This window comes from Ustilaginoidea virens, chromosome 4 (genome assembly GCF_000687475.1).
Source record: "Ustilaginoidea virens chromosome 4, complete sequence".
Taxonomy (NCBI): domain Eukaryota; kingdom Fungi; phylum Ascomycota; class Sordariomycetes; order Hypocreales; family Clavicipitaceae; genus Ustilaginoidea; species Ustilaginoidea virens.
In genome coordinates, this window is record NC_057319.1 from 2,534,018 (window position 1) to 2,558,509 (window position 24,492).

General features: G+C 53.9%; 9 protein-coding genes across 9 annotated transcripts; 5 read left to right on the plus strand and 4 right to left on the minus strand.

The window, feature by feature from the left end:
- Nucleotides 1–914: 914 nt before the first annotated feature.
- On the minus strand, nt 915–3,134 carry UV8b_05128 (uncharacterized protein; the record flags this gene model as incomplete). The annotated part of the gene is made up of 2 exons (XM_043142626.1): nt 915–3,009; nt 3,079–3,134. 2 exons carry the CDS (start codon nt 3,132–3,134, stop codon nt 915–917), a joined length of 2,151 nt encoding a protein of 716 aa, XP_042998560.1.
- A 2,234-nt stretch (nt 3,135–5,368) lies between these two features.
- UV8b_05129 (uncharacterized protein) lies at nt 5,369–6,308 on the minus strand (the record flags this gene model as incomplete). The annotated part of the gene is made up of 2 exons (XM_043142627.1): nt 5,369–5,383; nt 5,463–6,308. 2 exons carry the CDS (start codon nt 6,306–6,308, stop codon nt 5,369–5,371), a joined length of 861 nt encoding a protein of 286 aa, XP_042998561.1.
- A 4,083-nt stretch (nt 6,309–10,391) lies between these two features.
- UV8b_05130 (uncharacterized protein) lies at nt 10,392–11,750 on the plus strand (the record flags this gene model as incomplete). Its single annotated transcript, XM_043142628.1, has 3 exons — nt 10,392–10,490; nt 10,589–10,745; nt 10,816–11,750. 3 exons carry the CDS (start codon nt 10,392–10,394, stop codon nt 11,748–11,750), a joined length of 1,191 nt encoding a protein of 396 aa, XP_042998562.1.
- Nucleotides 11,751–12,035: 285 nt separating this feature from the next.
- On the plus strand, nt 12,036–12,281 carry UV8b_05131 (uncharacterized protein; the record flags this gene model as incomplete). The annotated part of the gene is made up of 1 exon (XM_043142629.1): nt 12,036–12,281. One exon carries the CDS (start codon nt 12,036–12,038, stop codon nt 12,279–12,281), a length of 246 nt encoding a protein of 81 aa, XP_042998563.1.
- Nucleotides 12,282–12,723: 442 nt separating this feature from the next.
- Nucleotides 12,724–15,709, plus strand: UV8b_05132 (uncharacterized protein; the record flags this gene model as incomplete). The annotated part of the gene is made up of 2 exons (XM_043142630.1): nt 12,724–12,941; nt 13,114–15,709. 2 exons carry the CDS (start codon nt 12,724–12,726, stop codon nt 15,707–15,709), a joined length of 2,814 nt encoding a protein of 937 aa, XP_042998564.1.
- Nucleotides 15,710–16,638: 929 nt separating this feature from the next.
- On the minus strand, nt 16,639–17,958 carry UV8b_05133 (uncharacterized protein; the record flags this gene model as incomplete). The annotated part of the gene is made up of 1 exon (XM_043142631.1): nt 16,639–17,958. The coding sequence occupies one exon, from the start codon at nt 17,956–17,958 to the stop codon at nt 16,639–16,641; it is 1,320 nt and encodes a 439-aa protein (XP_042998565.1).
- Nucleotides 17,959–18,807: 849 nt separating this feature from the next.
- Nucleotides 18,808–20,274, plus strand: UV8b_05134 (uncharacterized protein; the record flags this gene model as incomplete). Its single annotated transcript, XM_043142632.1, has 4 exons — nt 18,808–18,975; nt 19,177–19,226; nt 19,327–19,450; nt 19,558–20,274. The coding sequence occupies 4 exons, from the start codon at nt 18,808–18,810 to the stop codon at nt 20,272–20,274; spliced, it is 1,059 nt and encodes a 352-aa protein (XP_042998566.1).
- Nucleotides 20,275–21,241: 967 nt separating this feature from the next.
- On the minus strand, nt 21,242–22,116 carry UV8b_05135 (uncharacterized protein; the record flags this gene model as incomplete). Its single annotated transcript, XM_043142633.1, has 2 exons — nt 21,242–21,739; nt 21,940–22,116. 2 exons carry the CDS (start codon nt 22,114–22,116, stop codon nt 21,242–21,244), a joined length of 675 nt encoding a protein of 224 aa, XP_042998567.1.
- An 821-nt stretch (nt 22,117–22,937) lies between these two features.
- On the plus strand, nt 22,938–23,980 carry UV8b_05136 (uncharacterized protein; the record flags this gene model as incomplete). The annotated part of the gene is made up of 4 exons (XM_043142634.1): nt 22,938–22,961; nt 23,123–23,374; nt 23,483–23,605; nt 23,666–23,980. The coding sequence occupies 4 exons, from the start codon at nt 22,938–22,940 to the stop codon at nt 23,978–23,980; spliced, it is 714 nt and encodes a 237-aa protein (XP_042998568.1).
- Nucleotides 23,981–24,492: the final 512 nt, after the last annotated feature.

Genomic DNA, 24,492 nt, shown 5'->3' on the forward strand with positions numbered 1-24,492 from the left:
TGGGGGGGGGGGGGAGGAGGGGGGTGAGGGTTGTTTCAAGAGAGAGAAGGAGCCGCGGGGCGGTAATCCGGTTGGCGCCTTCCGTCTAGTGGGAAGAGACGCGCCAGAAGAGAACGTTACTCAGGTCATCGTGACGCGCCGTTGTCGCGCACCAGACGCTTAAAGTGGCCCACAGTTGAAGAGAATCCTAGCCATCATGGATGCCCCTGGCCCATTTTATTAGTTCATTTCATCCAGTGATCTTACATGGTGGGAGCAAGCCCGAGTCTAGATTGCATCTATACGGAGTACTGCCGGATGGACAACAACAGGTGACGCGAAAATAGCAAACAGGGAACAAGAGAAACAGAAAACCGACCGAGCAGCTAGCATTGCACCTTTCGTTTTTCATCCATGTTTCGATGGCCGTTGCCCATTCAAGTTTGCAACTCCCCCTGACTGACCGCATCCGAGAATCGCTTCCCAGAGTCGCAGGCAACCAAGGATCACGGAGCAGCTTGAACGCGCCGCCCAGGGAGAGGCAATTAGGTTGCATGGCAACCCTTGACTCGCGCCCGCGCCATCGAATGATACATACATGCGAACGCGTGTACATATACTTTGCTTTGATTTACCGCTCGGAATACAGAGTCGTCAAGGATTGATCTCGCCTTGCGCTCCACCTTGCCGTGCGGACTGGCTGCGAATTCGTCGTCGCATCGTCGCATCATCACGTCAAAACATCGCCCAACTTCAAGAGCGCCTTCCCCCCATCTTCCCTGTGCTTTCATGTTCTAGCCCGCTCATGACCAAGTCTGTCTGGGTATCGTACAACTTCTCCAGGTTTGGAAGAACCCCCTCCCCCCTTTTTTTCTTTCTTTCTCGTCTATGTAGCTCCCGTTATCCCCCTCTGTACAGATTGTCCGCAACTGCCCTCAATCTTGTTCAAAGTATACCTTTTTCCTGCCGCTTCCTCTGCTATCCTCCATGCTTTCCAATGCTTTATCAATGTCCATAATGTCGAGCATCTCAGCTTCCACATCTCGAGCGGTCAAGTCGGCGCTTACATCGGCGGCTGCGTTCATAGTGTCCATAAACTCGAATCCTACGCGGGGTCGAGAATCTGAAGAATCGGCTTGTCTGCCAGAGGCTGCGCCATCTTGGCTGTCGTGGCATGATTTGTGTCTTAGCGTGCCGGGCTTTGCGGTGCTTAGGTTGAACGATAGGCTCGTGGCTCGGTCAGATTTGCCGTGCACAACGATGGCACTTGATCCCTCTCCTCTTGGGAATAATCGTCTTGTTCGCCCAGGCATGAAGCTTCCCACATTCTTTCCAGAATCACCCTCACCATACCGAACAATTACCAGCCGGGACTCCCCTTGAACCAATACATCGACAGGTAGCCCGCCATGCTCTTCACCAGCTGAGCCGGGGTTTCCAGTTGCCAGCAAGAGGTCGACACCACATAACCTCTCGCCCAACAGGCCTGTTGAGAGGTCGGCAAGCTTGATCATCCTGGTCGGCTGCGCTCCGCTAAACAGATTCACACCTCCGCCGGCTCCTCTGCGAAGCTGTGACTCCCAGAATTTCGACATGGCAGGGATGACGCACACGTGCTCCAGGCCCCCAACCCATAGCACCACACTTTCATCCTGCAGTGCTTTTCCTCTGGCTGGTAGTGTGATGACTCTCAATCCACCCTGAACAGCAGTCAGGCATTCCAGGGTGTTTGCGCAGCCTAGCGAAGCTGTAGCCTGGCGTCGAGTGTGAGGGGTCATGGGCGCAAACTCTCCAGTGTGGTTCTCCTTTTGTTGTTGTGCTGCCACACTTCTCAAGGAGCCGGTGCCTTCGACGTACCCCGAGATGCAAAAACTTGTCAACGCGGCGCCTTTGACCCCCGATTTCAACTTGGTGGCAATCGCTGCACTGCTGGATGCCGACGGACTGACTCTGTCAACGTCCCAGACTCCCCACATGCCGTCTGCCATGAGAGCAAAAATGGCACGCCCATGCGAGATCCACGCAGCGTCAAGCACTGGTTTCCTAGACGCCGTCGGTCGAGCGTATGGTTGGTACAGGGATAGAAGCCACGAGCCTTGTGTGGGGAACGGGCCAGCGGCTTCTGAATCAGGCGGAAGGGCGGACACGGCATAGTCGTATATCCTTACTGCATGGTGTGGTGAAACGGCGAGCAGCTGTGTCGTATGGATTGGGTTGAATGAGATGCTGTTCAGAGGGTGGGGGAGGAATTCGGTTTGGAAGGGCTCAATAGGTCGATCCGTTTTAGGCTGGAGATCCAGGGCAACATCCCACAGCATAAGCGTACCGGACGCTTGACGAGAGCAAGCCGCGACCACCGCCCTCGGTAGCTTTCTCTTGGGCTCTGACGACTTGGGCGAAACCAAAGTGATTGCCAATCGGTCGCTGCGCCTTCTTTGACCACCAAGCAGCACAAGTGTTTCACCCCAGGCTCCAGACCCGGCCTGCCCAGCCAACAGACTCGACCGAAGCTCTTCTCTCGCCTTGCTCTTGGGGCTCGGCGGGGTCAACGGGACGGTAATCATGTAGACGTCACTTGTCACACACGAGACCGCAAGCACCATCCTCTCAGACAAGAACGATGCGGCAGCAGAAGAGGTGTCTTGTAGAATAGAAGGTGTCACCGGCATGACGGCCACATGCAGAACCGCGGTGCCGAGGGTTAAATCCAGCGTTTGCACAATCTCGGGATACGGGCCCTCGTCATGCTCGTCTTCGAATTGAGGCTTGTCCTGGAAAAGATGAGCGGCTGAAGCCTCGTTGGATTGTGTTTGTTCGTCGTCGTCGGAGTCGATCAACATGATGGCATCCTCAGATGTGCCGTTTTGATGCTTGTCTTGACCGTGCCTCTCCTGCTGCGGCTTGAACCGCCTTCCGCCTCTCCATACGATGGTCACACCATTTTCGTGCCCGTATACGAAGATGGTGGCTCCTTGCGGAGATTGCACGGGATACGTCTGGACATCGCTCACCCTTTGGGGCAGATTGTAGCTGTAACGACTCATTTGTTCAGCCGCGGTCCATGGGGAAAAGGGTCAAGTCCAGTTTGCTGTGACTCACGTGAACTGCGTATTCTGCCCGGTTCGACGGACGCGAGGAACGGTCGGGGAAGTCATTTGCGGGAACAGCAAGGCGAGGTTGTTCTTGGTTGAAAGCCGACGCCTTGCGGCGAGATCGTACTAGAGCTTGACGAGTAAGCTATGCGACCGGGAGTATACCTCTTGTGCATTGGCTGTGCGCGCTGCGAACGAGCTTCTTCATCTGCAGATTGTTCTTTGTTGTTCTGCAAGGCCTTTTTTTTTTTTTTTTTGTCCCCCTTGCCGGACACGACACAGGCTTGGCTCACGGCTTCAGCTCTCGCGGCCCCCGTCACAAAAAGGTCAAGGTGCAGTGATTGTATCACGTGATCTAATTGCCCGCGGGCTTATCGGGTTATCGCACAATATCGGGACCGCATACCAAGGTCAAGCGATTTCAATTTCAATCGTCCGAGTGAAACCAGCAGATCAACCAGCATCACCTCGGAATGTTTCCCTGCTAATCAAAGATCCACAGTACTCGTGCAGTATTCCTTGTTAATCTTTTACTGCCGCGCGCCATTTCACCTGCAGAACGGAGTATTCGTCCCAGCAATCCCATCGATCCTCCTCCGCTGTTGCACATCGGCATGGCCACCGTTTCAATGCCTCTCCCATTCATCCATCATGAGGTATGCCACCGCCAAACAACCGCCCTTGTGATTCTGTAGAGTGGCAGCTGCCAGTGTTTCCTTCAAGCTACAGCGAGCCAGCCTCTCCTTCGCGCAGACATGCGCCGCTGGACCTCCAACAATGCCCCGCGTAGGGACTCTTCTCCGGAATCTTGCGGCTTGCGCAGTATGCGGCCGAGGACCTTGACTCCCTGCACATGTAAACCCCGCTGTTTGCAATATAAAGCCCTCTTGGGATTTTACAATGACGACAGGGATGGCGACACTAGCTCGAGAAGAGAGGCCGATTCTCCGACACTCCCTGCTGGGATGAAGCAACGATTCCTTGCCAGTGTGGGGGGCTGAGAGTCGGACCATTAGGATGACGGATACGAGTTGCTTCATCATGTGTCATGTTCACTGCCGTGGCTTCGTAACCTATTCTGCAAATAGGCCAAAAAAAAAAAAAAAAAAAAAAAAAGAGGCAAAAAGTGTTCCAGCATGAGGAACTGGATATATAGGTCGATGAGTTTTTCCGAGGTACAAGGTCATAAGCTGCATCTTACACGACATTGTTGTCAGGAGTGGCCAAAGTCGGGCTTCAACTCTACCTTGTTGCCATGAGCATCAGCTCCCGGTAAAGACTGTGCGGTTTTTTTTACCGTGATGTTTCCGTGGATGTCTTCAGGCAAATATGAGCCCGGCTGCCGGTCTGCACTGGCGGGTAGAGAGAGGCTGGTCAGTTTATTTCGAGAAAGAAGCGCTAGGAAGTCGTCGAAGCACGCATTCCTGTATTCTGATGTCTCGGCGTAAGATGGGCTGTTGGATGGATGACGATTCGCAAAGGGCACGTCGCCGCACCAGAGACACGACTTCACAGTCTCGAGAGAGCAGGATTGGATTGATATACAGTGTTGATGGCTACCATTTGCAAATCCGTAAATACAGTTCCACACTTGGATCTCCTCGCCTACAACCCCATCTGCATTTAATAAATAATCTTATAAAAAAAAAAGGTCCGAATCAAAAGAGCAATCAGGTTGCATGCACAAGCCTTTATCGCCTGATAAGACGACATAGCCTCCATGTGCGCACTTTCGAATATCCTGTACAACCAATGACGGGCTAGTTGCAAGACCCGACGTACATCGCATTCATGATTGATAGTGAGGCCATTGTGACGGGTTCAACGGGGCGTTCAGGAGAATTTTCGCGCTGTAGTGTCTTCCGCATGTCCAGACTTTACCTTGTCACGGACCAGAAACGAGGCGAACTTTGCAGCGATTAACGACAAGACCGCATTCGCAGTTGCCGAGTCCCGTCTTTCCATTTCTCGTATCCAGGTTGAATTGTGCGGCAGAAAGCGAACGTTGAATGAATGGATGACAAGGGTTGTTGCATGACGTATTTTGTACGCGATGATTGCCACGGAGCGCAGTCGTATACAAAGAAGAAAAATGAGTCCTACGCCTTGTGATCAAATAAAGTAACGCCGCCAGATCATCAGCTCTTCGACCAACATGTGGACAGGAGGAGCTGTCATCCCAATAACGCCTTGAATGCCTTGAAACGAGTGAGATTGATGCAGTGGTTTGAATGGATGTTGTTTGCGGTGATGGCGAAGTCTCAGGGTCGTGAATATGAGTGGCGTGCTTAATCATCTCATGCGTTGGTGACCTAAAGACGAGCATGATTAGTCCAGAAGTGTACAAGTGCTGATGAGGGCAAAGCGAAAAAAAAAACCCCCCCAACTCACCCTCAAGATTCTTCGCGAATAGTCCTCATTGTCAGCAATGCTGCCGTCGCTCATTCTCCTGTGAGCCATGACAGGATCCAACCGGGAGTCGGTCATGGAAATACTGCCGTGGCTGCTTGGCGGCTTTGAGCCGCTGATAAAAGCATTGACTGCCGCGTTTCGACGATGTTCTTCTTCAATCTCGGCGTTGCGCTTGCGTCTCATGAAGAAGACAATGCCAGCGATAGCAGCAGCAGCAGCGACGACGCCGACAACAACACCAGCGACGATGGCGGCCACATTAGGCCCGCTCTTTTTTGCAGGCTCAGAGGGCTCGGGAGGAGAGGTAGTCGTCGCGGTAACAGTGGCAGGTACGTCTGAAGTAGATGTGGCACCGTTGGACGTCGGAGATGCGGAGCTGGTGGTTTTGCTGCTAGTCATTGCTGTAGTGCTGGAGGTGGTGGATGACGGGTCATACGTGGGGACTTGGAGTTCGATGCCGACATTGTAAACCGAGTAAGCGTCCTTGCCACCACAAGCCTCGAGAGGATATGCGGTGCAGCCGACGTTGCATTTGCTGTCGGAAACCAAGTCCTTTTGTGGAGGCAGGGCGTATCCACAATAGCACGATCCTCCATGTAAACCAGACAGCCAGAAACCGTCATCCTTGCACGCGTTATTGCAGGCAGCGGAGGACATTCTCTCAGCGGAAATGGGAGAATGCAAGGTCATGTTGCCCGAGGAAGAGAAGCAACCTTGAGAAGTGAACGAGTTGATGGATGGGAGTGTAGCAGGCGGTTGCTTGGCTTGTGCTCGGACCTTGGTTGCAGCCACGAGGGCGCCATAAATTATTGTTGACGGTCTCATTTTCGAAGGGTTTGATATTCGCAAGGGTATGAGAGGAAGACGACGACTTCCGTATGGTCGAGTTGCCTGATGATCTGGAGATGAAAACCCAGTTTCCTTCGAAAGAAACTCGGCCAGCGGGAGGATCAACAAGGCAAAAAAAAAAAAAAAAAAAAAAAAAAAAGACGCGGTCGAAATTGATTCCACCAGGGAAAAACGACGTGTCGGACCGTAGTTTGAACAGAGAAAATCGAGTCAAGCTCTATCGTAAAATTCGATGTCGGTTGCGTCGAGTAGACGCGTCTGAGGAACGGTGCGCACTCTAGATCCAAGGCTCGATGAGACAAGTCGAGAAGCGAGAGAAGATGGTCGCTTGCACAGGGAATTCTCTGACCAAATCTAATCAATCGAATGCCGTAAAGGAAAGGGTCTGCATTACCCACGGTATAAAAAAGAGGAAACAAATGATGAGACTGCCTTCAAAGCGATAGACGAGGCAATCGGGGATGCAGTAGGTATGGTCGATGAGAAAGAGGGACGACTGGAACGAGTGACAAGATGCGTTTGTTCAAGGGGCAAAGGCAAGACAACGATGAAAAAAAGGTTGGGGGACCAAGAGTGCGGGAAGGAGAATTGGGTCTCGGGCTTCGAAGGGACAGAGAGTCAGGGAAACAGGGCTCAAGCAAGGAAAAGGGGGTCCACTTCAGGTCAAGGCCCCAGTCCCAAGACCTTGTACCGGACCATGTGGGCCAATCAAGACGAAGCTCGGTTCAAGGTACATGCGTCTCCTCGAAATACACGCCGCAACATTAGGCAAGCACCTGTGTGCCAACGGTTTCCATAAGTACTGATGCTAGGACAAAGTACCCAGATGTACCTGTTGAAAGGTGGAGTTCGCCGACATTTGAAATCTTCCCACACCTGCACCCAAAAGGGATGGCTACATGTGCACTGTATTACCACAGTCAGTTTAGTTGAAGGCTCCAATGGTCGTAACACGCGTGAGAATAGGTAAGTGCAATCGTCTCGTGGCGTGAGAGTGGAAGAAAGGTAAGGAGTCATCTCTGGCTGACGGGTTCGCAGCTCAACTTGAGCATCTAGCGAGCGCTTAGTTACTGCGTTGCTATTCCTAGACCAATCCAACGGACTTGCCTTACCAGTCGTTCAACAAGAGCTGGAGGTAATCAATTGCTCATCTGGATCCACTTTAGTGACCGTCCGGTACCTCGGGTCGACCAACCAGACCTCCCCCCCCCCCCCCCCTTCTCGTCTTGATGTAGTTGTAATGCCCGCGGAGTATAATGCCTTTGTAATGCCCGTAATCCGCAACTTCTTGCGCCGTCTCCAGTTGTGCACCAAACCATTCAAGGCACTAAACCGTTTTTGATTCGAGAGCCACACCATTGAGCCAGCCCCGGGCCCTTTGCACCAGGCTCATTAGACAGTGCGCACACTGCGCATCCCTTTGTCCAATAGGTTCCGGCTGAGGAGGTCTGGTGTTTATTATTGTCCACTACGACAACAGGAAGCGTTTTCCCCTTCTTTTGCTCCGGCTTGTCCTGGTACCTACAGAAACACGGGACACGCCCAGCTTTTCTTGAAAGATAACTGCCGCCTCGCCCTGCGAACAGGCTCGGCAGTCTCTCAGCATCCCGAGTTTGGGATGGTGTCTGGTGCCATAAGCGCCGCTACGGGGGATGGATTGGGGACTGGAATCATGTGGGTGCCTTCATGTTGTTGGCCTCAATCAGTCAATGGAATCAGTCAGTGCGAGGTGGTGGTTGAGAGGTCGGCGTCTCTCCCCCCTCGTCTCTCCATCCCCACAGGGGCTTTCTGTCAAGGTGGCTCTGCGCCAGGATGCAGGAACGGCGGTGGTCACTCAAGTTGCGTCTTAGTTGCCAGTACGAAGCCTCGGTGGAGGGGCTGTTGGCGGTACAGGCGGTTAAACGAGCAATTGCTAACACGACAACCCTCCGTGCCTGATGGTGCCTGTCACCACGACTGTGAAGGGACTTGAAACGTCAGGTAGGACGGACCCACAGCAATAAAACCCGCAAGGAATGGTTATCCGCCCACTCTTTCCGTCATCATCGGCCTTTCATTTCGTTCTTGTTTCGAGTGGCCAGAGTAGACGGACTTGATGTTTCAACTTTCCACCCTCTGCGGTCGAAGCTTCACATAGTACGGAACTCTGGAGTAACCTTTTCGAAATTCACACACAGTTGTTCAATACTGTCGGTGCAATTGACGCAATTGTTTTCGTGGACCGAGGAAACGGATTGAAAATTACTTGGTATGCAGCCCTAGAGATTGACACCTAACACTAGACAATGCAGGCGCACACGAGGCGGCGGGGGCTCAAAAACGACAGTTACAACGTGTTGGCGCAGAAAAGCCAGCTGAGCGAGGAATGAACCGTGTAGCTTTTATCCTGCATTCACCCGTCTAATTCAACCATGACGCCACCACAAAAGGCGGTGTTGTGACCAGATAACCCGTCGTACCGCACGGTTGGTTGTAGGTGTCGTAGGTTCAACGGACCGAGTATTTTTCTTCCCTTGCGGCCTTGCCTATGGGCCTTGGCCTTACTCCTCATTATCTAAGGTAACCTCCTCAGCGATTCCCTCTTGTCTTGAAGGAAGAAGAATAAAATAAAACAAAATAAAATAAAGCAACTCCTACAATCTTCTATTCAGGTTGTGGTACAGTATGCTCGCAGAGGGATGAAACGATGCGATAAATAGCTGCGGCACGTCGACCATCATCACATAAACGTAATCATTTCATTGGCGGATTTCATAGTAGGCTCGCCTGCCTTTGTCTGCTAAGCAGGTACGGAGTAACGTCCGTAGTGTTCCAAGCTTCCAATAGTAAGTAACCCGGTCTTCAGGCACCTGAGTCTCGAATAGATTGTGTGTGTATCATACCTTGGCCCAGTGACCTCGCCACAGCCTTCCGTCCCGTCGATACAGTCGTCGATATGGAGCATGGGCACTCTCCCGTTTTCGTATTCTTTTTCTTCCCAATTGATTGATTGCAAGTCAAACGGTCATAGCCGTGGACTAGGAAGAGTGCTCCGTCAAAGGGCAAGGTGCTGGGGAATTCGCGGCCAGATTGATTGACGTTCAAGTGCACCATACAACCCGAACGCTACTCATTTAACTGTTAAATAGAATTTGTACCAAACGCTCAAACGCTAATTGAACCAGACAGTATTCTGCCGTGACCTTGGCAGGAGGAGGAGAGGTTTTTATTCGGACGATTTTCGAGTACCTGGCAGGTGATGAGAACGCGACTGTACCCTCCTTATCAAGCTCTGAAGGGGACAGTGAGGCTGTGGAGAGGCATAAAATTTATTTTATACGTACCTCTTTGCTGTCCAGTTTCTTCCTCACTTCAACGCCGTTTGCAGTAGCTACGGTTGTTGCTGTGCGTCGTTTCTCAACAACTACTCTCGAGAGCTTATTGATGAGTCATGACCGCGAGTTACCAACCCACCATTATCAGCTATATCTCTGCACATAATATTCGATTCCTACCCTAGTACTCCGTGCTGAGGTAGGTACCTACCTTACCTACCTAGGTACTTAGGTACGTAATCTCAAGCGTCCCCAGCAGGCAGGTGAAGCTAAACTGACGCTGGCCAGTACATTCTGTCCTCAGGCCGTCACATGGGTAACCGACCAGTCTCTGGGTACCCAAAAACCAGGAACTGTGGGGATCGATGAGGAGAAATGATTACCCCAACAACAGGCCGGCGTAGCTGATTCGTGCCAGTGGCCGCCAAGTCCCATCCGTCTAATCCCAATCCGGACAAGGCATGAATGGTGCGTCATGTTCGTCGCCAGTTCATCTGCAGAGGCAGGAAGCTCACGCTGCCAGCTGCCAGTCACCCGCCCCGAGTTTCGTACCACACCTCCGCCACGCTCTTTGTTTGCTGTCTGAGAGTTGTTTCTCCTCATCATCCCATCCACAGCATCGATTCCGCACGGAAATCGGCCGAATCACAATCCACTTCATCGTTACTTGCCTTCTGTGTATTTGACGCTGTCGTCACTCTTCCAATTTGCAGTCCTTTCTCATACTTGCAAAGCGCTGCCCAACATGAAGAGCGCGCTGATCGCCGCGGCTGCCCTTGCTGGCTCCGCCCAGGCTGGAGTCCACAAGCTGAAGCTCCAGAAGGTGTCTCTGGAGGAACAGTTGGTACGTCAATCCGTGCATCCAGTCCAGACTGGACTGGCACTTATTGGGCGACGAAATGGGTTTGCATCTTGGAGACGTTAGCTGACACGGTCGTTTAGGCCGGCGCCTCCATCGAAGAGCAGGTTCAACAGCTAGGGCAAAAGTACCTCGGTGGTGTTCGGCCCATGTCCCGAGCCGACGTCATGTTCAATACCAAGGCTCCCCAGCCACAAGGTGGCCATCCGGTTCCTGTCACAAACTTCATGAACGCTCAGTGTTGGTCATTCATTTATACCGCGTCATGGCATGCATGGCAAAGAATAGCTGGAGGCTAATGGAGACCTAGATTTCTCCGAGATAACCATCGGCACTCCTCCGCAGAGCTTCAAGGTTGTGCTCGACACTGGTAGCTCCAACCTCTGGGTCCCTTCCCAGTCCTGCAGCAGCATTGCTTGCTTCCTGCACTCGACTTATGACTCCAGCTCTTCTTCGTCGTACAAGAAGAATGGCTCCGACTTTGCGATCCAGTACGGATCAGGCAGCTTGTCTGGCTTTGTCTCCAACGATGTCATGTCCATTGGTGACTTGAAGATCAAGAAGCAGGACTTTGCCGAAGCTACCAAGGAACCGGGCCTGGCCTTTGCGTTTGGTCGGTTTGATGGAATCCTTGGCCTCGGTTACGACACCATCTCGGTCAATCGCATTGTCCCTCCCTTTTACAACATGGTCAATCAGAAGCTTCTCGATGAGCCCGTATTTTCTTTCTACCTTGGCAGCAGCGACGAGGGTAGCATAGCCATGTTTGGTGGCGTCGACGAGAGCTACTACACTGGCAAGATTCAGTACATTCCTCTCCGCCGCAAGGCCTACTGGGAGGTTGACATCGAGTCCATCGGCTTTGGGGATGAAGTTGCTGAGCTTGAAAACACTGGCGCTATCCTTGATACCGGGACTTCCCTGAACGTTCTTCCCAGCGCCCTTGCTGAGCTGTTGAACAAGGAGATTGGGGCGAAGAAGGGCTTCGGCGGCCAGTACACCATCGACTGCGACAAGATCGGATCTCTACCCGATATTACCTTTAACCTTGCTGGCTTCAACTACAGCCTTCCTGCTTCTGATTATATCCTAGAGCTTCAAGGTAGCTGCGTTTCTACCTTTCAGGGTATGGATATTCCTGAGCCGGCTGGACCTCTAGTCATTTTGGGCGATGCCTTCCTCCGCCGATACTACTCTGTATATGATCTCGGCAAGCATGCTGTCGGTCTCGCTCGGGCCAAGTAATCAACCCATTAGTTTCTTTGGGGCCAATCCGCCGCGGATTGGGGCGAAACCAGCAAAAACGGCATGCTTTTTAAAGGGAGGGCTAGTCCTGCGTCGGTTGTATTGATATTGGTTGTGACTCGCTCTTTTATGGGCGAGCTTCTGTAGTCGTGCAGTTTGCAAGTATAAGTTTAGTGAATATCACGTTATCGAGATGAAAACACCAAAAAAAAAAAAAAAACAAAAAAAAAAAAGAATGAATGAATAAATGAATAAATGAACCACCACTTCCTTTGTCTCCTCGCCATGAGGTGTTTCCAGCTCTTCTCCCCCGGACCAGATTGTGCTGGTGCAACTTTCCAATCATCCAGAGTATACGGATTCTTGTCTGTGAACAACAATGCTAACCTGCGGGGCGCCCGAACAGACGCTGGGTTGCAGAGCGAGTCACGTGGAGCCCTCCCTCTCTCTCTGGCGTTGGCACTTGGCAGCTGGACTGAACCTGGAGCCCTGGAGCCCTGGAGCGGTTCATATGTTTACTTGTTACTGTAGCCAGAAGGTACGTGTACATGTACCTACCTTAGGTACCTAGGTACCTAGGTACCTACCTACCGACCTACCTGGTGATCCCCGACACACATTCTCTCCAAGCGGGTTCCTCCTGCCGCATTACGCCTCACCACTGTCGTGCTAAAAATCGTGCAAAAAACTCCTGTTAAATCGTGAGGCCCCAACCTGAGGGTCCTGAACCGGCTTTTTTTTTTTTTTTTTCCCTTTTTTTTTCCCCCCCCGCTAAGGGCGACCTGGCATTGCATCCCCTGCGGCTGGGTGTAGACTGCTCTTTCGATAACCTGGATGAAAGGGCCTTACAGTCGCACCAATCCGCCTCCCGCCTACCCACTGCTTGCCGCGTATCGCGACGAGGCGACGAGGCGACAAGGCGACAAGGCGCGACCAGCAGCAGCATCGCAAAGTCGCAGACCACGACATTCCGATGGCGCAGCCAACTACTGCAGAGCTAAACAGCGCGTCGACGCCTGTGAGCGACGGGAATCGTCATGTCGCCCTTTCTGGCAAGCGGAAACGTGATAGCAAAGAAGAAAGCCTGGAGGAAGTGACGGGGAGCGAAGAGGCAAAGCAGACAGCACCCCGCCGATGGGCTGCTGGGGATCAGCGGGATCTCATCAGGAATTATTTCTCCGTTTTGCAGAGGTACATTGATCTGTTCGCTGTTTTCCTGCGTGCTCATACCGCCGTGGCGAGATGCCGCTCTGACCATGCCTCTTTTTTTTTTTTTTTTTTTTTTTTGCCCTCCTGTTCCGAATCTCCCTCCTTTTTTTTTTTTTTTTCATCTAAATCAAGTTGCTAACCACACTCGGGCCAGCATTGACGTCGAGCCTCCGATTCTGAATCGGCCCGTAGAAAGCTCCCAGCCTGAAGATGAACCTGAAACGAAGCGACAAAAATCATCAGAATTGGCGTCTCGGAAGTCGGTATCGGACAAAGTTGCCACCAATGAATACACGCACCTGCAGCAAATCTTCACGGATGCTACATATGCTGCTGATGCTGCGCTGTCCGAGGCCATGTCTAGGGACCCGGACGGCTCGGGCAGCATGGCGAATGCAAAGGCTGCTGCTCGCATCACCGAGTTCAGGGAACAGGCCATCGCTCTCTTCGAACGCGAGAAGGCATACCCAGGGACTCCTGCTGCCCAAGTGCTGGACGGTGGCGGCGAAGCCAGCGCAGCCTCGAGCAAAAGCCAGGCAATCCTGTCCGTTGTCGGCTACGCTCCGCAGGAGAAACGATTGTTTTCCAGCCTTCCCCTGTCGCAGAACATGGAACTGCCAGATCTGACTCTTCCACAAGGTGTCACGTTCTCTCGAGTGGTTCCGAGCAACGCGCAAGAGCGGACGCAGACGCTTGGCGAGCTGTTCAGCGCTCCACGGCCGCTGCCTCCACTGCAACCGCCAAAACAACCCAAGACTCAAGCCAAGGGCAACACGCTGGACTTTTACCACCCCGAGTTGGCCGACGCAGCCAGGTATCGCGGAAACTGCTATTTCAACACCAAGCTTACGGTTGGACACTACCTCGACTACAGCAACGCGACACCTCCGCATCAGACGAAAACGAAGCAGCGCGAGAGAGCCCAGAGCCTCGCCGGGAAGAAGCCATCCACCTCCGAGCTGGAGGTTTCGGAAATGGAGTCCCTGTTCCGCGGAGCCTTCTCTAGCTTTGCCCCTTGCAAGGATGATTCAGCGGCCCTCATCTCTTCGGGTACTGCTGGTCGAATGTGGTGGCAAAGGAGCGGCTCCCGAACCTTTCAAAAGATGATTGAGGTGGAGTATTACAGAGACGTTCCCGACGTGCACGCCTTCAACCGCAAAACCAACGCCGAGGAACTGGACGAAGCTGGAGTTCAGGAAGCCATTGACAACTGGGACGACACTGCCGTCGACCCTTCCCTGGAGGACGTCATGGGCTCCAAGCGAGACGACGGTGAAAAGGAGGTCGACGGCATTCTAGAAGAAGTCAGCGACATGATTGAAACATTGGCGTCGTACCAGCGAATACGCAACCTGACGCTACCAAACTCTCAGAACCGCCAGTCGAGCGACCCCGTTACTGGAGACATGCTCGCCAATTCTGGCCCGCAGCCTTCCGAGGAAGAGCAAGCCACATACGAGATGCTCAAGTCGCAACTAGCCCTGATCATCAAGACATTGCCACCATATGCAGTTGCTAAACTGAACGGAGATCAACTAGACGACCTGCTAATCAGCACCAAGATTCAGGTCCGGACCGACGAGTACCGTGGTGTCATGGAGGAAGATGACGCTGGTGTACAGGCTCGCATGATGGCTCATCATCATCATCAGCAGCAGCAGCAACAGCAACAGCAACAGCAACAGCAACAGCAACAGCTTACGGCCGCGCAAGCCGCACAGAGCAACGTCGCCCGCCCACTTTCGCAACAGCGCTCCGCCAGCATGTCCACTCCCTATGCAAACCAGTTCCCGCAACAAGCCGCAAATCAGTACGCCACGCCATCGAGAACTCCGTCTCATCCCCAGCAGTATTTCCGACCGATGGCGAATCCCAACTTCCAGACACCCCGAAGCGTAGGCAGCCCGGCTCAGCAAGCCAGACCGCCGCAGCCGAACCAGTACACTCGACCAAATGGATATCCCAACCAGTACGCCGCGCAGCTGGCCAAGTCCCAAACGCCATATGGGCATCAAAACATGCCCCAGTTCGCAAATCAGCAGCGACCCCAATATGGGCAACTACAGCAGCCCGGCGCACCCAACGCTACACGATTCAACTATCACCAAGCTTACCAGCAACAACCCGGAACACCTGCTACTCCCGGCCAGCCAAACTATCCCGCCTACGCAAACGGCGGCGGCGGCGGCGGTGGTATTCCCCCTAGGAATATGTCACCCCAGCTTCCCTCTCGAAATGCGGCGTACAATCACACGCCGAACATGCCGCAACAGGCTCAGCGATATGGAACACCGGGCCAGGGCACGGCGCAGATGAACAGACAGCTAAACAGCCCTGCGCAGTACAGTCAGTCACCCGGCTTAACCGGATATCATACCGTCATTCCCGAGGCGCAACAACAGCGGATTCTGGACCAGGCCAAGGCCCGAGTGGCTGCGCAGGAACGGCCAAGCATGCTCGGCGACAAGCTGTCTCAGCCTGGCTTCGCCGGCATTGGTATGGGTTACGGGGCCAACACGGACGCGAACAGGATCGCAGCAGCTCGCGCCAACCTCGTGAACCAGCCGAAGCCGCAAACCCCAATTCAGCGACAAGGCGTGAATGGAACTCCTACTCAAGCGTCCCAGTATGTACCGCCCTCAAAGGTGACTCCTGTTCCGGTGCCACCTATTCCCGGTGCTGGATCATCGCAGCAGCAGCAGCAGACCACCCAAGCGCAACAACCCACTGTACCGAAACCAGAATCATGATGGTGCAAGTGGTAAACGAAAAGTAAAAGCCACTCGGGAAAAAAGCCAGCTCATGGGTGGGGAGTACGATGACGGAAGAAAAAACACGGAGAATGGGGGCGCAACAGGGGCGCAACAGCCTAGAAAAGGTCATCGATGGGATGGGTAATGCGTATGGACAGAGGCGTTTGTTTGTTTGTTTGTTTGCTTGTTTGTTTGTCTAGTTCCTTTGTTTTTCGCCCTTTTTTCAACCCCCCCCCCCCCTTTTTTTTTTTTCTTTTTCTTTGCGCTGTATTCGATCCTACTCGTCCTCTTTTTTTTTTCTTCTTTTTATATTCAGGACATGGCGTATTTGGGAGTCAGCAGCCAATGGCGCGTATCCGTGTTTTTTTTTTGTTTTTTTTTTTTTTTGGGAAACCCGGATAACTGTAACTGGTAGAGGTGCAGCAGCTTTTGTTTGAAGAGCGAAACAAGGGGCAGCGGTAGCGGTCTTGCCGCTGATCTTTGTATATCCTGCAGCTTGGGATTGTACACAATATATTGTGGTTCGTTGTCGCGGGAATCCGGACTCGACTCGCAAAGAGACGAGTCGCTCCTCAATGATTCGAACGACACGTGGAAATTGGCCTGGACACGGCGGTAGCTTGAGCTGTGGGAACTTGGGGTCTCGAAAGCAGTGTCGAAAGCATTTGGCCGCGGCAAGCAGCCTTCATCTTGTTCGTGCGGATGGTCAGCAATGGGTAGGTATGTACAAGCACGCCCAGTTGTGGCTGTGTCTCGGCAGAACGGGGATAAGTCACGACAGGCAGGCGTCAGAATGCTAGAAGGAGGTGGGTATCATTTGGAGAAAAGGAAGAGAGGAAGGGAAGAAGAAGAGGCAGTATGCGCAGATGTACAGATGTACGAGGCCAACCCAGGCAACAACCCCCCCTTGGCCCCCCCCCCAAGTGTCACCGAGCATGGCGAGCAGAAGCTGCCGGTTCTGCGGCCGGCTCTGCGGCCAGTTCTGCGGCCTGTCCCTCCTGCCCCCATTCCAAGACGATCCTCCGCAGCTCAAAGACGACTTCGACGGCAATCAAGAGAATGATGATGAGCTCGAGCCGGGTGCCGTGCTGCTCGCTCGACATTTCGCGCAACACGCTCGCGATTTCCTGGGCGTAGTCCATCTTTTGATTCAGGATGCGGATGCGCACGTTGACGTCGAGCGCGCGGCCGACCTGGTCGTAGTACCCCTCGAGGCCGAGCTCCGACTTGCTGTCCCAGAAGATGTCGGGCAGGGAGTCGGTCAGCTCCGAGTAGTGGTTGAGCTTGGCGCGCAGGCTCAGCAGCTCGCCCGTCTTTTGCAGGATGAACTTGCGGCCGAGGGGCAGGACGGAGCCGTGGGACAGGATGGCGGGTATGTTCCTGGTGCTCTCAAAGTAGCTCGTCAGGGCGCTCTCCAGCACGGCCAGCTTGGTGCTGCGCGCCAGGCCGGACGAGAAGGCAATCTTGGCCAGGGTGGTGTCGAGGGTGTCGCCCTCGGCGGACTCGCGCCGCGTGCCGAGGACGACCATGTCGCCCTTCATGGTGCTCTCGGCGCGGCCCGTGTCGGCGACGAAGTCGAGGTCCTCGGCCTCGCGGAGGTCCGGGGGGTGGGGGTTCTGGGCCGCCCGCAGAAGCTGCTTGGTCACCACGTCGGGCGGCAGCGACCAGGTGACGACGGTGCCGGAGGGGAAGACGAAGATGTCGCCGCCGTTGACGCCCCTCGCGTGCACGACCTCGTTGGCGTCGAAGCCGGTCCGGTCGGGATCGATGCCGAACCCGTGCGAGGCGAGAACCTCCACCACGGACGGCATGTCGAACGACTCGGCCACGCACGCGGCGCTGATGGTTGTTGCGGCGGACGGGTCGACGGCGAGGTCCGGGGTCGGGACCGGGGTTTGGGCGGCGCGCTTGGGCTGCTGGGCGATGATGGCGACCCGGCGCAGAGAGGCTTTTGCGGAAGCGGACCGGGTGGGTTTTCGCTTGGCGGCGGCGGGGGCGGGGGCGGAGGCGGAGGCGGAGGCGGTGGCCGAGTTGCCTGGCGGCGTCTCTGGGGCGTGCCGGGCGTCGTCGGGAGGGCTGTTGCTGCTGGAGGAGAGGAAGGGGTTCGAGGTGAAAAAGGGTCGATTGCGAGGCAGGGAGCCCGGCGCGGTGAGGTGGATAGAGCGACGGGGTCGACGGCCGGTGACGGAGCTGTGGATGCGGCGGACGACGACGCTGAGCGTTGTGCGTTGCGGAGGGTACCTCATGGCGACGCAGTGCAACGGGCCATGAAGATGCAAGTCATGAAGCAGAGGGGGGGGGAGAGGGGATGGCAGTAGGCCGGAGCTGAAGTTGAGGCTGGAGGTCAAGTTGAGCTCAAGTTGGCGCTGGAGCTGCAGCTGAATCTTGACGGCTGCTCAGACCATCTCGGAGTTGCTCCGGCCTTGTCAGCCAAGAAGACGGCTGTCTTCACGTGATTCTTCAGGTGCCCGCCAAGGCGGTGGCCCTGGGGAGGTACTTACCTAGGTACCTCCTAGATTAGGTACCTAGGTAGGTACGTAGGTTAGGTACCTACGTAGGTAGGTATCTACGTACACTGTGGTGCACTGTGGTGCACTGTATGCACACTCACTCACTAGGTACCTACCTCCTTGGATACTCTGCCAATGGCCAATAGACTGCCCCGCCTGGCTGGAGCTCCCAAGCCTCCGAATGTTGGCCAGGCGAGGGGGAAACACCGCTAACCGCCCTTTGCCACTGCCAATTGCCATTTGTCTGCGCCGAGTCCGGTCGCCGACGTGGTCATCTCGCAGCCTCGTACTCCCTACGTGGAAAACTGCTTACCCAGTACAAAGTACATACCTCTTGGCTCGCGACAGCCGTCCCTCCTTTTTCCCTCTGGCTCAAGCTAATACATCACCCATCACCCATCTCCCATCTCCCATCACCCATCAACCTCACTCCTCTCCTCTTTCTCGCTTCCGTTTGCGTTTGTCTCGTCTTCCCCTTCCGTAAGCCAGCCGCCTGGCTAACCCGTCCCCCTCTGTCTACTTTTGGCCTCGTCCCCTCTCTCCATCCCGCCTCCCGAAGCCCTCTCTTTCCAAGTCCCTACAACCATGGATCTGCATCCCAAGTACGACAACTATGACTTCCCTACCACGGCGGCCGAGCCTCAGGACGGCCATGCTGGCTATCTCACCCCCGAGAAGATTGCTCAAGTCCATCAATTGCGCCTGATGCTGGAAGCTGAGGGGTTCAAGGATCGCCTGGATACACTGACTCTGGTACGCGTGGTGCATGCAGTCTTGCCTGTCCCCCCTTTCCCCCCCCCCTTTACTCGTCGCTTCTTGAGCCTCGAACTGCTCCTCCGTGGGCACGGGCCCCAGCCGGCACTGAGTGGCCCCTGGCCCCCTGTGGTGCCACCGTTGGTACCGACCGTCAATGGAACGACAGGAATGACACCGCGCTAACAATGGGTGCTCTAGTTGCGGTTCCTGCGAGCTCGCAAGTGGGATGTCAACCTTGCCAAGGCCATGTATGTATCCTGAATTGCAAATCCCGAAGGAGGGGGGCATGGGGCACCGGCACCGGCACCACCAAAGGAGCACAGGCTGAACCGTTCTTTGTCCGCGTAGGTTTGTTGATACCGAGAAGTGGCGAAAAGAGACCAAGCTTGACGAGGTTGTCCCCGTTTGGGACTACCCCGAGAAGACCAAGGTCGCCAAGTACTACAAGCAGTTTTACCACAAAACCGACAAGGTAAAAGGAGAAGAAGAAGAAGAAGAAGAAGAAGAAGAAGAAGAAGAAGAAGAAGAAGAAGCAACGTCGTGGCTTGCTTGACCAACCAGTTATTGACGGCCTTGTAGGACGGACGCCCCATCTACATTGAGACCCTCGGCGGCATCGACCTGAACGCCATGTACGAAATCACAACATCCGACCGTATGCTTACCAACTTGGCCGTGGAGTATGAGCGAGTCGCTGACCCCCGTCTGCCCGCTTGCTCCCGCAAGACTGGCAAGCTCCTCGAGACGTGCTGCACCATTATGGATCTCAAGGGAGTCACCCTCACCAAGATTCCTTCCGTGTACTCGTACGTGCGCCAGGCTTCCGTCATTTCTCAAAACTACTACCCCGAGCGCCTGGGTAAGCTGTTCCTCATCAACGCTCCCTGGGGTTTCTCCACCGTGTGGAGCGTTGTCAAGGGCTGGCTCGACCCCGTCACCGTCAAGAAGATCCACATCCTCGGGAGTGGTTACAAGAGCGAGCTGCTGAAGCACGTCGACCAAGACTGCTTGCCGGTCGAGTTTAGCGGCACCTGCAAGTGCGAGGGTGGCTGCGAGAACGCCGATGCTGGCCCGTGGCGGGATGCTCAATGGGCCCGACCTGCTTGGTGGGAGAAGAAGGCGGATGACAAGACGGCCGAGAACCGCGGCGCCACCGCGACGACTGCCGAGGGAGCTGCCGAGGGAGCTGCTGAGACGGCAGCTGCTCCTGCTCCTGCTCCTGCTCCTGCTCCTGCTCCTGCTCCTGCTCCTGCTCCTGCTCCTGCTCCTGCTCCTGCTACCGACGTGACCAAGTGAGAGGTCAAGCCCGAAACTGCCGTTGCCTAAAACACATCGTGACACACTGTCCGTCCTCCGATGAGGCGGGGCTGTGGATGGGCACGAGAGTTTTTTTTTTTTTAAGGAATGGTCTCGGCTCCAAATCCAAACGGGCTAAAAAAAAATACTCAAGAGAGAAGTGTATATTGAAATCAGACTTCGGTGTGGCATGGCGTGTTTGGGAGTAGACAGTTTGATGGGGGAAGGCGAGCGAGATCAAGACCCAAGGGGAGCAGCGTGCCCTGCCTCTGTTTCTTTCCACGTCGTGCAGGTTTGACGGCTTCAACGCGCGCGCGCAACAGGATGGAAAGCTATCCCTGTCGTTTTCGTCTTGTCGTTTGCGGGTCAAACGCTGCCGCGGTACGGGCTTGTGCGGGTTGTTTTGCTACATGCAACTATCTCGCTGGTGGTTTTTGCTTCTCCTTTTTTTTCTTTTGCCGCTTTTGGTTGTTGTGCGTTTGCGTTCACAGTCTCGTCCTTTTCTTTCTTTCTTTCTTTCTTTCGTTCTTTCCTTTCCTTTTTTTTTTTTGGCATAAGAAGGAAAGAGAAAAAAACCCAGAATCAAGAGAGTCCTAAAGACGGAAAAACACGGATAGATAATTTTGTTCATAGATGAAGCAAAAAAAAAAAAAAACATTGAACCATGAAAGGCAAAAAGACGCTCCCGACGATGGATGACAGCGCGGCATTTCTGTAGGCACGCGTGACGTGACGTGACGTGACGTGACGTGACGATGGGACCAACCGGCCTCGCCTCGCGGCATGATGGTCAAACCCTCTGCTCCCCAACGCCATGCTCGGACCCAGGACAAGAAGAAGCAGAGAAGTAAGCAGAGAAGTAAGCACAGAAGAAGCACAGAGAAGAAGCAGAGAAGAAGCACAGAGAAGAAGCACAGAGAAGAAGCAGACAAAGAAGCAGACAAAGAAGCAGAGCCGTTCTTGCTCGTCACTTGCCATCCCCGACGACGTACTCGGCAGCCACCCGCGCCCTCTCCATCCTCGCCACCACGGCCGGCATGTCCCTCTTGAGCCGCTGCAGCGCGTCGACGGCGGCCGCGAAGGCGCCCTCGACGGCGGCCTGCCGGTCCAGCGCCGCCACCGACAGCGCCGCCGCGCCCGCGCCCGCGGCCCTCCGCGCCAGCAGGGCCTTGCGCCGCTCCGCCTGCTCCTCGTCGCGGGCGACGCCCTCGCCCACCAGGCGGGCCTGCTGGGCCGCCGCCGCCGCGGGCACGCTGCGCTTCAGCGCGGCCACCTCCTCCAGCAGCTTCTCCTCGCGGGCGACGAGGTCCGCCACGCGCTGGCGCTTGCGCCCGTCAAAGGGCTCGTAGGCCACGGCCTCGGCCTCGGCCCCGCCGCCCGCCGCCCCCGCCAGGTGCGCCGGCGACACGGGCAGCCCGTTGATGGAGAGGTTGGGCAGGGCGAGCGCGAACGTCTGCTCGATGTACTAGAGCCCGAGAGTGGCGGGGGGCATGGTCAGCCGTTGCGGCTTGCGCCGAGGGGGGGGGGGGGGGGGGGGCAGAAGGCAGAAGGCAGAAGGCAGAAGGCAGAAGGCAGAAGGCAGAAGGCAGAAGGCAGAAGGCAGAAGGCAGAAGGCAGAAGGCAGAAGGCAAGGGGGTTGGTTCTTTCTTTTTTTTTTCGCCGTACCTGGTTGACCTGGGCTTCGATCTGGTTGCGGAGCTCGTCGTGGCGGTCGGCCTGCGGGAAGGCTTCGTTGACGCGGGCGGCCGCGGCGTGGCGGACGTTGGCGACGAGGTAGGCCAGGTCCTCGGGCGATTGGAGCTCGATCTTGCGCTGGACTTGGGACACGATGGACGAGTCCATGGCTGGAGGGGGGGGGGCGCTGCTTGATGGTGTCGGCGGTGTCGGCGGTGTCGGCGGTGTTGGGCGACGGGGTTGTTGTTTAAACGAGGGTACAGGTCAACCGACCTGTGTTCCCCCCTTGTCATCCGACCCCCCCATAATAACTTAACTGACCTAACCATTGCTGTGGGCTATACTCTTAATATAATTGGTTTATTAGGGAATAGTGGGTCAGGTCACTTTATATAGAAAACTATATGGAGAAGTACTTTCTCTGATATTTTACTAGGTTCTTAGGTAGGGGTACCTAGTAAAAGAAATTAAAGAAGTCACTTTCTTTAGAAAAATATAGGGAGAAGTACTTTCTCTGCTGTTTTATTAGGTTCTTATGTAAGGGTACCTAGTAAGAATATTAAAGAAGTCATTTTTTTTGAAATATATATATAAAGGTACCTCTTTTTCTATCCCTAGTACCTAGATACTAGGTACCTAGGTACTTAGTAGAAATATAAGAAGTCACTTTATATAGAAAAATATATATAAAGGTACTTTTTCTACGTATAGTACCTAAGGACCTAGGTACCTACCTAATAAAAGAAAGGAAGTCACTTTCGATATAAAAGTCTATATAAAGGTACTTTATCTACTTTTAATATTAGGTTCTTAGGTAGGGATACCTAGTAAAAATATAAGGGAAGTCACTCACTATAGAAAAATATATATAAAGATACTTATAGTCTAGTGGCTACTATAGATTAAGGGATCTACTACTATTTATTAGCGTATCTCTATATTAGGAAAGAGCATTGGTCAGGTCTGTTAAGTTATTATGGGGGGGTCGAATGACTAGGGGGGGGCATAGGTCGGTTGATATGTAGTCTCTGTTTAAACCTCCAACTTGGTGGTGATGGGGAGGTGTCACATGACCTTACCTATATAGGCACTCCACCATCATTTATCCTAGCTTAGCTCAATCAAGCCTCCTTCATATCACATCGTGCCCCTCACAGTTCGAAAGTCCCGCTAGAACCTCGACGATATTGCCGAGAAATACAGAAAAGATAGTGCGGAAATTCTCTTGGCAAAGCATTTCCTCTCTCATCGGAAGACTCTACCCCTGCATATCATCGCAATGGCAACGCCCGACCAAGTTCTATCGGGATTGAACTTCGGAGGATCATTAGCTCTACCCTCTAATAACTTACTCACCAAAAGCCTCCCCGACAAATGCGACCCAAACGACCCTGATCCACTCCTTACCGCAACCATCGCTAAAATGGTATAGGGCACACTCGACCGAAACTCTAAATAGCAGGGCATATACACAGTTCACAAGCAAATCTTAGACGACATCCCATAATGCCCTACTTCTATCGTTGATGCATAGAAAGCTTCTTATCCAGATAAGGTCACCCAGACCAAGAAAAGGAAGCGATTGCAGCCATCGATCGAGACCCCTATTAAGCAGCCTAATATAGACTCGACCAACCTAGCCCTGCCGGTTCCAGACGTGCTATTCCCCCTCCCCGACGTCCCGTTCCTAGCGGCTCCCCAGCTCCCGCTGTTATAGACTGTTTTGCTGGTGCCGCCGGAATTCGTCACCACACTCGTCAACCACACTAACGCCATCCTTCAATATGCTGCGATGATACCAGATTACATCGCCGCACTCAACGCCCACACTAATGCGTTAAAAGCGAACGCCAATATATCGACACGGGCGAACGCTAATACGCCAACACAAGCGACCGCCAACACATCGATACGGGCGAACGCCAACACATCGAGCACTCCTACCATAGTCCTCCGTAGGAATAAAAAGACAAAGAACGTAGTACTATCGACCCCGTCTACTGACGACTTTTGGCACTCTAATGCGGAATAAGATGGATTCGATAGATTCGCGATGGACTTAAGGAATGTATTTTGCTAGCTGATGAGCTAATCACGATTCGATGTTTTGTAATGATGACTCGACGTGGGCGTCGATTTCTTTTTCAGTGGCGGCATCTGTCACCCTACGTGACATGATGATATAACGCACGTGACATAGAACTAGATATATAGCTTTGCGTCTACGCATATCGTAGACTGAATAACCAAGCCTATTATATCCCATACATATGAGCCTACGATCGTGACAGGAGGATAAGATGGGGAGGAACGTTGCGCGCCAGCAAGCTTCTGATTGGTCACTCGGAGGATTTGTTCTACCGGCCAGCTCCAACCCAGCTCTAACCCAGCTCTAACCTCTAACCCAGCCCTAGGCAGCCTAGCAAACGCCGCAGAGTCGCCTCGCCTCGCCTCGCCATCCGTGCTTTGCGCCCCTTGGCCCTCTATGTACATGGAAACAGGAGGAGAAAAAAAAAAAAAAAAAAAAAAAAAAAAAAAAGAGAG